This window comes from Sinocyclocheilus grahami, unplaced genomic scaffold, assembly GCF_001515645.1.
Source record: "Sinocyclocheilus grahami isolate Dianchi unplaced genomic scaffold, SAMN03320097.WGS_v1.1 scaffold914.1, whole genome shotgun sequence".
Taxonomy (NCBI): domain Eukaryota; kingdom Metazoa; phylum Chordata; class Actinopteri; order Cypriniformes; family Cyprinidae; genus Sinocyclocheilus; species Sinocyclocheilus grahami.
In genome coordinates this window covers 365,918-378,667 of record NW_015506093.1, presented here as the reverse complement: position 1 = coordinate 378,667, position 12,750 = coordinate 365,918, and the positions used below count along the sequence as shown (strand labels likewise).

General features: G+C 40.0%; 1 protein-coding gene across 1 annotated transcript in view; it reads left to right on the top strand.

The window, feature by feature from the left end:
• Nucleotides 1–12,750, top strand: part of arhgef11 (Rho guanine nucleotide exchange factor (GEF) 11) — a 64,554-nt gene that overhangs the window by 48,707 nt on the left and 3,097 nt on the right. The window contains exons 25-38 of the mRNA XM_016249175.1: nucleotides 3,062–3,202; nucleotides 3,508–3,584; nucleotides 4,271–4,396; nucleotides 4,475–4,592; nucleotides 5,221–5,399; nucleotides 5,486–5,561; nucleotides 6,799–6,969; nucleotides 7,077–7,158; nucleotides 7,239–7,316; nucleotides 7,404–7,438; nucleotides 8,222–8,377; nucleotides 9,905–10,135; nucleotides 11,846–11,979; nucleotides 12,506–12,682. Coding sequence (XP_016104661.1) covers nucleotides 3,062–3,202; nucleotides 3,508–3,584; nucleotides 4,271–4,396; nucleotides 4,475–4,592; nucleotides 5,221–5,399; nucleotides 5,486–5,561; nucleotides 6,799–6,969; nucleotides 7,077–7,158; nucleotides 7,239–7,316; nucleotides 7,404–7,438; nucleotides 8,222–8,377; nucleotides 9,905–10,135; nucleotides 11,846–11,979; nucleotides 12,506–12,682 — 1,781 coding nt within the window. The remainder of the gene's footprint in view (nucleotides 1–3,061; nucleotides 3,203–3,507; nucleotides 3,585–4,270; nucleotides 4,397–4,474; nucleotides 4,593–5,220; nucleotides 5,400–5,485; nucleotides 5,562–6,798; nucleotides 6,970–7,076; nucleotides 7,159–7,238; nucleotides 7,317–7,403; nucleotides 7,439–8,221; nucleotides 8,378–9,904; nucleotides 10,136–11,845; nucleotides 11,980–12,505; nucleotides 12,683–12,750) is intronic.

The following is a 12,750-nucleotide window of genomic DNA, read 5'->3' as shown; positions in this document are numbered from 1 at the left end:
TATATATATATATTATGTTCAGAAATAATACAAGGAAAATGCTTTACAAAAAATCTGTAAAGTCAAGGTAATTCAAACTTAAAATGACTTAAGACACCAGTAGACTATTATTAACTATAAATATTCTGTAAAAACAATGAACAGCAGCTTTAAGTCTGTCACCATGATGCAAGCATGAAATATCAGACATACAGTAGTAGTTCTTTACCTTTACAGGTTTGCATTGGATTGCGCTGCTTTTCCACAGTTTTTTGTAAACATGGACACGTTTGATGCTGCGCTCGCATTTCTTGAAGCGTCTCATGCATGAAACGGCTTTCTAAAAACACTGGGCTCAAGTTAAAAGAAGTGCAACTCCCATCTTCCTGCATTTTTTCCTATTCCACTGCATCGGTCTCAACACAAAAGCACATTCTGTGTGAATGGCACCTTACGGTCCTTCGGTTTCATCATTGTTTTCTCTTTACGGTTAACACTGGCATATTGTCAAAGTGTCTAATTCTAACGTTTGTAATATTTCTATTCAAAATGGTGATTGCTCGATTTATAAAAACTAAAATTGTGGCAAAAAATTAAAGGCACTATGTAATTTTCGACAAGACAAGGGCGTAGTTTGATGATGCCGTGACTGAGTGTGGAATCATGGGAGTTGTGGTCTTCATCCCCACAGCCGATGCAATCCAACGGGACTCGGGCAGAAATCATGTTCATGGATGAGCTAATGATTTATTAATGTAGTAGAATGAAGCAGGGTGAGGCTGAAAGCCGTCGAAGTGAAACGAGGCCGCTGAACGAGCACGAAACGCCGCTGAACGAGCTCGAAAGCAGTGGAGCTTTTATTATGCCACAGTCGGCTGCTTCCGGTCGTGCGTATATGGGGTAAAGCAGCTGAACTTTTATTATGCCACAGTCGAGCGCTTCCGCTGCTTCCGGTCGTGCGTATGTGGGGTAAAGCAGCGGAGCTTTTATTATGCCACAGTCGACTGCTTCCGCTCCTTCCGGTTGTGCGAATGGTTGTGCATATATGGGGTAAAGCAGCTGAGCTTTTATTATGCCACAGTCGACTGCTTCCGCTCCTTCCGGTCGTGCGTATGTGGGGTAAAGCAGCGGAGCTTTTATTATGCCACAGTCGACCGCTTCCGCTGCTTCCGGTCGTGCGTATGTGAGGTAAAGCAGCGGAGCTTTTATTATGCCACAGTCGACCGCTTCCGCTGCTTCCGGTCGTGCGTATGTGAGGTAAAGCAGCGGAGCTTTTATTATGCCACAGTCGACCGCTTCCGCTGCTTCCGGTCGTGCGTATGTGAGGTAAAGCAGCGGAGCTTTTATTATGCCACAGTCGACCGCTTCCGCTGCTTCCGGTCGTGCGTATGTGAGGTAAAGCAGCGGAGCTTTTATTATGCCACAGTCGACCGCTTCCGCTGCTTCCGGTCGTGCGTATGTGAGGTAAAGCAGCGGAGCTTTTATTATGCCACAGTCGACCGCTTCCGCTGCTTCCGGTCGTGCGTATGTGAGGTAAAGCAGCGGAGCTTTTATTATGCCACAGTCGACCGCTTCCGCTGCTTCCGGTCGTGCGTATGTGAGGTAAAGCAGCGGAGCTTTTATTATGCCACAGTCGACCGCTTCCGCTGCTTCCGGTCGTGCGTATGTGAGGTAAAGCAGCGGAGCTTTTATTATGCCACAGTCGACCGCTTCCGCTGCTTCCGGTCGTGCGTATGTGAGGTAAAGCAGCGGAGCTTTTATTATGCCACAGTCGACCGCTTCCGCTGCTTCCGGTCGTGCGTATGTGAGGTAAAGCAGCGGAGCTTTTATTATGCCACAGTCGACCGCTTCCGCTGCTTCCGGTCGTGCGTATGTGAGGTAAAGCAGCGGAGCTTTTATTATGCCACAGTCGACCGCTTCCGCTGCTTCCGGTCGTGCGTATGTGAGGTAAAGCAGCGGAGCTTTTATTATGCCACAGTCGACCGCTTCCGCTGCTTCCGGTCGTGCGTATGTGAGGTAAAGCAGCGGAGCTTTTATTATGCCACAGTCGACCGCTTCCGCTGCTTCCGGTCGTGCGTATGTGAGGTAAAGCAGCGGAGCTTTTATTATGCCACAGTCGACCGCTTCCGCTGCTTCCGGTCGTGCGTATGTGAGGTAAAGCAGCGGAGCTTTTATTATGCCACAGTCGACCGCTTCCGCTGCTTCCGGTCGTGCGTATGTGAGGTAAAGCAGCGGAGCTTTTATTATGCCACAGTCGACCGCTTCCGCTGCTTCCGGTCGTGCGTATGTGAGGTAAAGCAGCGGAGCTTTTATTATGCCACAGTCGACCGCTTCCGCTGCTTCCGGTCGTGCGTATGTGAGGTAAAGCAGCGGAGCTTTTATTATGCCACAGTCGACCGCTTCCGCTGCTTCCGGTCGTGCGTATGTGAGGTAAAGCAGCGGAGCTTTTATTATGCCACAGTCGACCGCTTCCGCTGCTTCCGGTCGTGCGTATGTGAGGTAAAGCAGCGGAGCTTTTATTATGCCACAGTCGACCGCTTCCGCTGCTTCCGGTCGTGCGTATGTGGGGTAAAGCAGCGCTGTTTTATCATACTAGACACATTTGAACGTACTGTTATAATGCTACTGAGCGGTCGTCAACGGTCTAATAAAACACACAACATATTAAAGTGTCTTTGGTGTTTCCATGTTTTCTGCAAAACGGAAATCGAGGGGTTATGACGTCATTAGCAGGCGACGCAGTGACACTATGGACACGCTCCGTGTCACTAGTTAAAATTGCTTATTTCTCTGGATTGAAACATTCTTCGAAACATTTGGGATAATGTAAGTACACAAGTCAGCAAAATATATGACACTGTTCTAGTGGTTTTTGGATATTGTAATAAATAATCTTACATATTGTGCCTTTAAATTCGAATTAATCGATGAATTCTGAAAAATCACCCAGCCCTACTTATACCCATAATATTTGAGTAAATACAGCTTTAAGAGCCTCTGGATTATATGTGTAGTTCAGTAGTTTAATGTGAGCCTCAGACGAGGTTTGTGTGGCGTCTGATGCTCTGCTGGTGGTTTGCAGAGCTGTTCACCACGGAGGCGTCTCACCTGCGGACGCTGCGGGTTCTGGATCAGGTGTTTTATCAGAAGATGCAGAGCGTCCTCAGTCCAGAAGAGCTGTCCTGCATCTTCCTGAACCTGCGCCACGTCTACGAACTACACGGTCAGTGCTTGTTATACATTACTGTTGTACTGTGCAGTTACGGGTGTTTTCACTGTTGTTATCACACTTACATTGTCATTGTTCATGTTTGTGTTGAATGCTGTATATTATGTCTAGTAAGGTGTGTGTGTGTGTATATATATATGCATGCAGGATGGAAATGAAAATAAGACTTGACTTGAAAGCTTGTGTTACAAACCAGTTCGCTATAAATCAGAAAATGAACTTTGAATGCAGTATTATAAGTTTCTCTGCTGAATGCATACGTGTAATACTTAAGGCCTAATGTTGTTTTTCTATCCCAGCGAGCTTATGTGAGGCCATGAAGAAGCGCAGGGAATCGCCGGTTGTTCAGGGCATCGGAGACATCATGCTGGCCAGAGTGAGTGTCTCGCTCCTCTTTTGTCTTAGTTAAGTTAAAGGAATAGTTCATCAAAAAATGATCATTTGCTGGAAATCTACTCTCTCTCAGGCCGTCCGAGATGTTTGTTTCTTCATCAGATTTGGAGAAATGTAGCATTGCATCACTGGATGCTCTGCAGTGAATGGGTGCCGTCAGAATGAGAGTCTGATAAAAGCATCACAATAATCCACAAGTACAGCACTCCAGTCCATCAGTTAACATCTGGAGAAGACCAAAGCTGAAACAAATCCAGCATTAACACGTTTTTAACTTCAAACTGCTGCTTTCATAATCCATAATATAGTTTCATTTCTCCTGAATCGGGAGAGAAATCTGCACAGATCAAGCACTCTAAACAAATATATGGGTGGATTTTGATGTGAGAGGACAACAGATGATGAACTTTTTTACTGGAGGAAGCGTTATTATGGATTATGGACTATTATATTAGCCTTAAATGTTAAAAACACCTTAATGGTGGGTTTGTTTCTCATAAACATGCAGCTTTTTTCTTCTCCAGATGTTAACTGATGGACTGGAGTGGTGTGGATTATTGTGATGTTTTTATCAGCTGTTTGGACTCTCATTCTCACGGGTGAACCGCTCCTTTAAAAGCAATGCTTTTGCTCATGAAGCGTACGAGTCATGCAGTATGTGTGTTGTAGCTGGAGGGAGAGGCTGGAGATCAGTTCGAGGAGCAGGTGTCTCATCTGTGCAGTCAGCAGAGTCAAGCGCTGGAGCTCATCAAGAGCAAACGGCGCAAAGACCCTCGCTTCGCTCACCTCATACAGGTAAGGCGTGCACCAGTGCTTTCCCAGGTCATCCACGGATGATACGGCTGTGTGTTGATGTTGTGTGCTGTCTGTCAGGAGTGTGAGGCCAGTCCTCACTGCCGCAGGTTACAGCTGAAGGATCTGCTTGTGGCTGAGATGCAGCGCTTGACTAAATACCCTCTGCTGCTGGACAATGTCATCAAACACACAGAGAGTGAGTGAACACACACACACACACACATTAGGGTCAGTAGGGTGTGATGAAACACGCAGCACTGGCTTACGATCAGGCTAAAATGAGAGATCTTAGAAAGCATCATTTGATGCCTGTAGTTTGGAACATGAAATATAAATGCATTTATTAAATTATTAATGGTTAAAATATTGTTACTGCTATATATTAATGGTGTGTTTTTTAAATTAACATTTTAATAGTAAATAAAAATAGAATCATATACGAAAACAATGTACTGACTCCAAACTTTTGCATGCTATATATGTATATATATATATATATAGAAGATTTAGAATGTTACAGAAGATTTCTATTTTAAATAAATGCTGTTCTTTTGAACTTTCTATTCATCTGTGAATCCTGCAAAACAAGAGGCATCGCAGTTTCCACAAAGATATTGGCAGCACATCTGTTTTCTAATAATCAGAAGTGTTTCTCGAGCAATAAATCAGTATATTAGAATGATTTCTGAAGATCATGTGACTCTGATGACTGGAGTAATGATGCTGAAAATACAGCTGCGCATCACAGAAATACATTACATTTGATTCAAATAGACAAAATTTTAAATTGTGATAATCTTTCTCAATATTATATCTGTGTGCAGCGGCGTCTCCGGACCTGCAGCTGCTTCAGAGAGCTCAGGCCCGTTGCCGTGGGATACTGCAGGCTGTTAATGAGGTCGTCAGGGAGACGGAGCACCGGCATCGGCTCGGCCAATACCAGCGCAGGCTGGACCTGACGCCTCTGGAGCGGCTGGCCAATCCCGTCGCAGCACAGTTCAAGGTACGAGCCGTTCGCGGTCCTTCACGAGCCCCGTCCCCTCGTCACTGACAGTAACACCGCTCTTCATGCTGTCGGTTCTCTCTCAGAATCTGGATCTCACCACTAAGAGGATGATCCATGAGGGGCCGCTCACGTGGAAAGTCAGCAAAGACAAAGCCATCGGTAAAGATGTGTGACGCACATGGACAGAATCAAAATGCAATTAACTCAAAATCACCATAGTTACCGTAGTGTCTGCTAAAATGCATTATTAATATAGGAGTTTTTGCTACAGTAAGATGCGGTAAAGCACATTTTTGTAAAGGAAGTTTCTTTCCTATGTTGACTTTTAGATGTACAGTTTATATATACAAATATATGTGACCCTGCAGCACAGAACCAGTGTTAAGTCGCTGGGGTATATTTGTAGCAAAAGCCAAAAATACATTGTAAAAATATTTTGTACATTTCCTACTGTAAATATATTAAAACTTCATTTTTGATTAGTAATATGCATTGCTAAGAACTTCATTTGGACAACTTTAAAGATGATTTTCTCAATATTTTAATTTTTTTGCACCCTCAGATTCCAGATTTTCAAATAGTTGTATCAAATATTGACCGATCCTAACAAACCATACATCAATGGAAAGCTTATTTATTCAGATTTCAGAAGATGCATAAATCTTAATTATGAAAAATTGTTTTGTGCTCCAGGGTCACATATTATTCATGCATGCAGTGTTGCAATAGTAATATATATATATGTGTATGTGTATATATATATATATATATATATACATATTAATTGATTTGCTTGCTTTTTATTATTTAAATAATAAAAATGATATTTGTTAGGATTAGTTATTATTTGCTTATTTTGCCCTTAGCATATCACATGCCTGATTATTACATTCTTAAAATATATTAAATTATATTTTATTATATTAAAATATCTTAAAGCATTTTAAATTATTTGTTAAAAGTTATTTAAATTGTTTAAATAAATAAAAAAATGTATTTAATTATTTAAATATATAATTATATTTTTCATTTAGTGTAGGAAATGTTTTAGTAATTTTGTTGTTTTTTTTTAGTAGGTCTGTATACATTTTATAAATTTTTAATAATAAAATCTATTATTTTTTTATGAATATATAATAATTAGTATAATAATTAATTTGTATTGATAAAATCTCTGTGTTAGATTTAATTTTAGTGCATCAAGTTCAACTAAATGTTGCCTTGAGAAATACCTGAAATAAAATAAGTTTAAGTTGTTTTTTTATAATATTTTATTTCAGTTAACGTTTATTTATTTCCGTTAAGGAATGTTTTTTATGGTTTTAATTTACTGTAATAGCACATAGATGAGCTCGAAGCGTGTCGACATGAAATAAAGCGTGTGTGAATGTCTCAGAGGTGCAGGCGCTGCTGCTCTCGGATCTGCTGGTGCTTCTTCAGAGGGCTGCTGACGAGCGGCTCGTCCTGCGCTGTCCGTCTCGCTCGCTGGGCGCTGCTCCAGACCTCAAGATCCCCTTCTGCCCCATCCTTCGCCTCGACTCCGCCCTCGTCCGCTTGGTTGCGACAGGTGAGAGTGGAAACGTTCACTGAGCGTACTTTAAAAAAAAAAAAAAAAGGATGGAGAAGATTCAGAGTTGCTTTAAAATATGTAACAAACTCGTTTCCGTCTTGCAGACAATAAAGCGCTGTACGTGATCAGCACGTCAGAGAGTCAGATCTATGAGCTGGTGGCCGGGACGTCGTCGGAGAAGAACACGTGAGTCTCCGCTCGGTCCTCATTGGCTGCTTGTGTGAATGATCAGGGAGCTTTATTTATTCCTTCATGTTTCCTCACAGTTGGAAAGATCTGCTGGAAAAGACTATCGCCGCAGCGACTCGAGGAGCGGGATCGAGCAAACAAGGATCGCCAGTGCCGTACGTCACACCATCAGCACACAAACACTGAAAACTACAGCCATATCATGACTAGTTTCTGATCAACTTGCGTCTGCTCTGTTTCAGGTCCTCAGATGCGCGTTCATCTGCCAATCCATTAGGTAAGAGCCGTGTGTGAAGTGGTCGACATATGAGGGGGGAATTACAAATATAATGCCAGCATATATACTGCCGTTCAAATGTTTGCTGTCGATATGATTTGACTTTTTTCCATCAAGGATGCATTAAATGGATCAAAAGTGACATTTAGAACATTGCACGTTTCAAATAAATGCTGCTCTTTTGAACTTTCTGTTCATTAAAGAATGTTGGAAATAAAATGTATCACCGTTTCATCAATCCATGTGTTTTCAACATTGATAATAATCAGAAATGTTTCTTGAGCAGCAGCATATTAGAATGATTTCTGAAAATCATGTGACACTGAAGTAATGATGCTGAAAATTCAGCTTTGATCACAGGAATAAATTACAGTTTAACAGAGATTCACAAAAACAACCAGTGATTTTAAATTGTAAAAATATTTCACAATTTTTACTGTATTTTTGCAGCTTTTATAAACACTTTCGAACAGTAGCACATAATGCATTTATACACATTTAATAAAAACAGCTGCTGAAATGAACAGTTATTTTACACAGACATGTTATTATTCACTTGAAAGACTTGTCTGAAGATTTTAGACATTGTGGTTTTCTTGTAATTGTTCCCATTCTTATTGTGCGCATTTCAGCAGTGCACATTAATCTGAAGGTTTCTGTAATATTTCATCAAAATGCATTAATTTGCTCAGACGTTTCCTGTACTGTTCGACTCAGAAATGTCACATTGCAGAAGTAAGATGCATAAGAAGAGCGTGACATAATTTCCCCCGTGTCTGTCAGATGCATCGGAGTCGTCCGTGTGTCTGGAGCGGGACTCTGCCAGTGATGATGAAAGTGCTCTCACACCGACAGACGGATCGGACGCACGCCGTCATCAGGATAGAGTCGGGTTCCTCCGAACCAAAGCTGCTGTCGCCGAAGCTGCTCTTCAGGACGGTGAGCCATTGTGTTCGCTTGCTAGTTTGTTGCTTTTTGTTTTATGCAGGGTTTCCGCAGGTCCTTGAAAAGTCGTACATTTAGTTGTCACATTTAAGGCCATAAAAACTCTTAAATGGTATAAGAAAGGCTTAATTATGATTTCAGGAGGTCTTAAATTTGGGGACGGGAAGACGAGAATTTATACGGCTTAATGTGTGACTTCATTAACTGTGACCCTGGACCACAAAACCAGTCATAAGTGTAAATTTTTCAAAATTTTGATTTATACATAAGCTGAATAAATGCGCTTTCCATTGATGTATGGTTTGTTAGGATAGGACAATATTTGGCTGAGATACAACTATTTGAAAATCTGAAATCTGAAATCAAAATATTGAGAAAATCATCTTTAAAGTTGTTCAAATGAAGTTCTTAGCAATGCATATTACTAATCAAACATTACGTTTTGATAGATTTATGGTAGGAAAATTACAAAATATCTTCATGGATCATGATCTTTACTTAATATCCTAATGATTTTTTGGCATAAAAGAAAAATCTATGATTTTGACCCATACAATGTATTGTTTGCTATTTCTACAAATATACCCCAGCGACTTAACACTGCTTTTGTGCTCCAGGGTCACACATAAACATGAGCGCTGTACATTTCAAAGTCAGGTAAACCGCTGTATTCACTATTTCTGCTGTGCCACCTGCTGGTAGAGAATGCATTTGCATTTTCAATAAGCCCGTCTGCTGTTTTTTTTTCAGACTAAAGCGAAAATCTATTTTTTTTTTTTAATGAATATAATAATTGTTTAAGTTAAAATAATAATTGATACTTTGATCCATTTTCTTATACAGGTGCATCTCAATAAATTAGAATGTCGTGGAAAAGTTGCACACAGACTGAAGTAGTTTAAGTCTTCGGTTCTTTTAATTGTGATGATTTTGGCTCACATTTAACAAAAACCCACCAATTCACTATCTCAACAAATTAGAATATGGTGACATGCCAATCAGCTAATCAACTCAAAACACCTGCAAAGGTTTCCTGAGCCTTCAGGCTACACAATCATGGGGAAGACTGCTGATCTGACAGTTGTCCAGAAGACAATCATTGACACCCTTCACAAGGAGGGTAAGCCACAAACATTCATTGCCAAAGAAGCTGGCTGTTCACAGAGTGCTGTATCCAAGCATGTTAAATGAAAGTTGAGTGGAAGGAAAAAGTGTGGAAGAAAAAGATACACAACCAACCGAGAGAACCGCAGCCTTATGAGGATTGTCAAGCAAAATCGATTCAAGAATTTGAGTGAACTTCACAAGGAATGGACTGAGGCTGGGGTCAAGGCATCAAAAGCCACCACACACAGACGTGTCAAGGAATTTGACTACAGTTGTCGAAGAGATTTTCTGTCCGTCCAAAAGTCAGTACCAGCTACTTCGCACATATAGCTTATAAAACAAAACATGCAGCACAGTTCTGCTCTTCAATATCTTGTTTACTTGCTACTTAAAATGTTTGTCTTGTTTTCTCAGTGGAAACTCTCCGGCAGCTGATCTTCAGAGACCTTGAGGACGCCTGGAGTCAGGATTCAGATGACACGCCCACAAATGAGACGGCCAATGAAAGGAGTCCTTTGACAGACGGAGCAGGGACGGAGTTATCTGATCCCGCCCCCGGTGAGAGGCCCAGCCAATGGGGGGAGGAGTCTGTAGAAGCTCCGCCTGTGGAGGCGCTGCAGTCGCCCGTGCAGGTGGTGAGGAAAGGTAAACGCTCGCCACCATATTACATGATGATCATAGTTCTCGAGCAAAATATCATACAGTGATTAAAATCACATTTATCATCCAGTGTTTATATTTAAAGGGATAGTTCACCCAAAAATGAAAATGACCCCATTATTTACTCGCCCTCAAGCCATCCTAGGTGTATATCACTTGCTTCTTTCAGACGAATCAAATAGGAGTTATATAAAAAAAACGCCCTGGCTCTTCCAAGCTTTATAATGGGAGTGGATGGGTGTTATTTTTCAATAGTCCAAAAGACGTCAAATAAAGCGCATCCATCCATAGTATAAGTGCCTCACACGGCTCCGGGGGGTGAATAAAGGCCGCGAATCCATGCGTTTTTGTAAGATAAATATCCATATTTAAAACTTTATAAACCATAATCATTGAATTTGCTTCAGGAAGCCTTTATTCACCCCCCGGAGCCATGTGGGACACTTTTTATGATGGATGGATGCACTTTATTTGACACAAATAATTTATTGAAAAATAAAATTAATGTTATCGAAAAATAACACCCATTCACTGCCATTATAAAGCTTGGAAGAGCCAGGACAATTTTTTATATAACTCTGTATTCGTCTGAAAGAAGAAAGTCATATACACCTAGGATGGCTTGAGGGTGAGTAAATCATGGGGTAATTTTCATTTTTGGGTGAACTAACCCTTTAAATATTTATTTCAGCTTTATTTTGATTAACGAAAATGTTCTTGATTTCCCTCTCTGTTTTCAGAGAATTGAAGCGTTTGTTTCTTCTCTCTTCTCTCTCTCTCTCTCTCTCTTCTCTCTCTCTCTCTCTCTCTCTCTCTCTGCATGTGCTCAGAGCTCACTGTGATGAAGCTTATGTGATTTAACACACTTCTCTCTTCTCTCTTTCTTTCTGCTACTTCTCCACAACACACTCACACACTATCTCTCTCTAAAATAAAAGAATGCTTTTTAAGGCAGAAGTTCAGTTCACTAAACTAAAAATGAAAGTAAATAAACACAAGAGCACAGATTAATTGTATTATATTTTGATTACCCCATTACTGCTATCATAAAATACACTTACTACTGTAGTAGGTTTAGAATTCTACATATGACACAATTATTGTCTGTTCACAATTTTTCAATTTTTTTTAGTTTGCTAAGTAATTGACATTGCTGCAGTTTTCCTTTTTCTTTATCGGTATTCATTTGTTTTATATTTTCATTTTAACTAGTAATTTTGTTTATTTTTGTCTATTTTCAATTTTTGCTTAGTTTAATAATTCTATTTTTACTTTTATTAATTTTCATAATATTCAGTTTTAGTTTTAGTACTTCAAATTATTGTAATATTTCTCATTTTAATGTATTTAAGTTCCCATCTAATATTTATATCTTATTTTATTGTTTATTTTATTTTATTTTAAATTTTCAGCTTCATTTCAAATAACAAAAATGTTTTTGTCGTTTTTATTATTTTTGGCTTAGTTGAAAATTCCTATTTATTTATTTATTTGCAGTTTTAGCAATTTTAGTACTTGAAAATAAAATAATTTTGTTAATTGGCCAGGCAACATTTCTAATTTTCATTTACTTTGTTTTCAGCTGATATTTATCTTTTTTTTCCCCCCCACATTATTTCAGTTGTATTTCTTTATACGTTTGTATTTTTAGTTTCTGTTACCAATAACAAGGCTGTGTTGCTGTGCTGCTTCCAGGAAACATGTTTTATCTGGTCATGCCCAAAGATCAGTCGAGCGCTCTCACAGACGAGAGCAGCACAGACGAGCTCAAAGACTCCGACGCATCTCACAACATCCAGCAGACTCCAGACATGTCCTTCATCAGCGAGGAAGAGTTTAGTACTTCAAATTATTGTAATATTTCTAATTTTAATGTATTTAAGTTCCCATCTAATATTTATATCTTATTTTATTGTTTATTTTATTTTAAATTTTCAGCTTTATTTCAAATAACAAAAATGTTTTTGTCGTTTTTATTATTTTTGGCTTAGTTGAAAATTCCTATTTATTTATTTATTTGCAGTTTTAGCAATTTTAGTACTTGAAAATAAAATAATTTTGTTAATTGGCCAGGCAACATTTCTAATTTTCATTTACTTTGTTTTCAGCTGATATTTATCTTTTTTTTCCCCCCCACATTATTTCAGTTGTATTTCTTTATACGTTTGTATTTTTAGTTTCTGTTACCAATAACAAGGCTGTGTTGCTGTGCTGCTTCCAGGAAACATGTTTTATCTGGTCATGCCCAAAGATCAGTCGAGCGCTCTCACAGACGAGAGCAGCACAGACGAGCTCAAAGACTCTGACGCATCTCACAACATCCAGCAGACTCCAGACATGTCCTTCATCAGCGAGGAAGAGGAACAGGAGACACCCTGCCTCTCTCCAACAGACCAATCACTGACTGAGACCCTGAGTCACAGGGAAAGACTCGGCCAATCACAGCCGAGCGTACAGCGACATGTGATCAAAAATGTGGATGAGATCTTCAGCACCATGGAAGAGCTGATGAGGAAACTGCAGCACCTGCGGGTAAAACACACACACATCACTCTCACTCTCTCTCTCACACACACACACACACACACACACACACCACT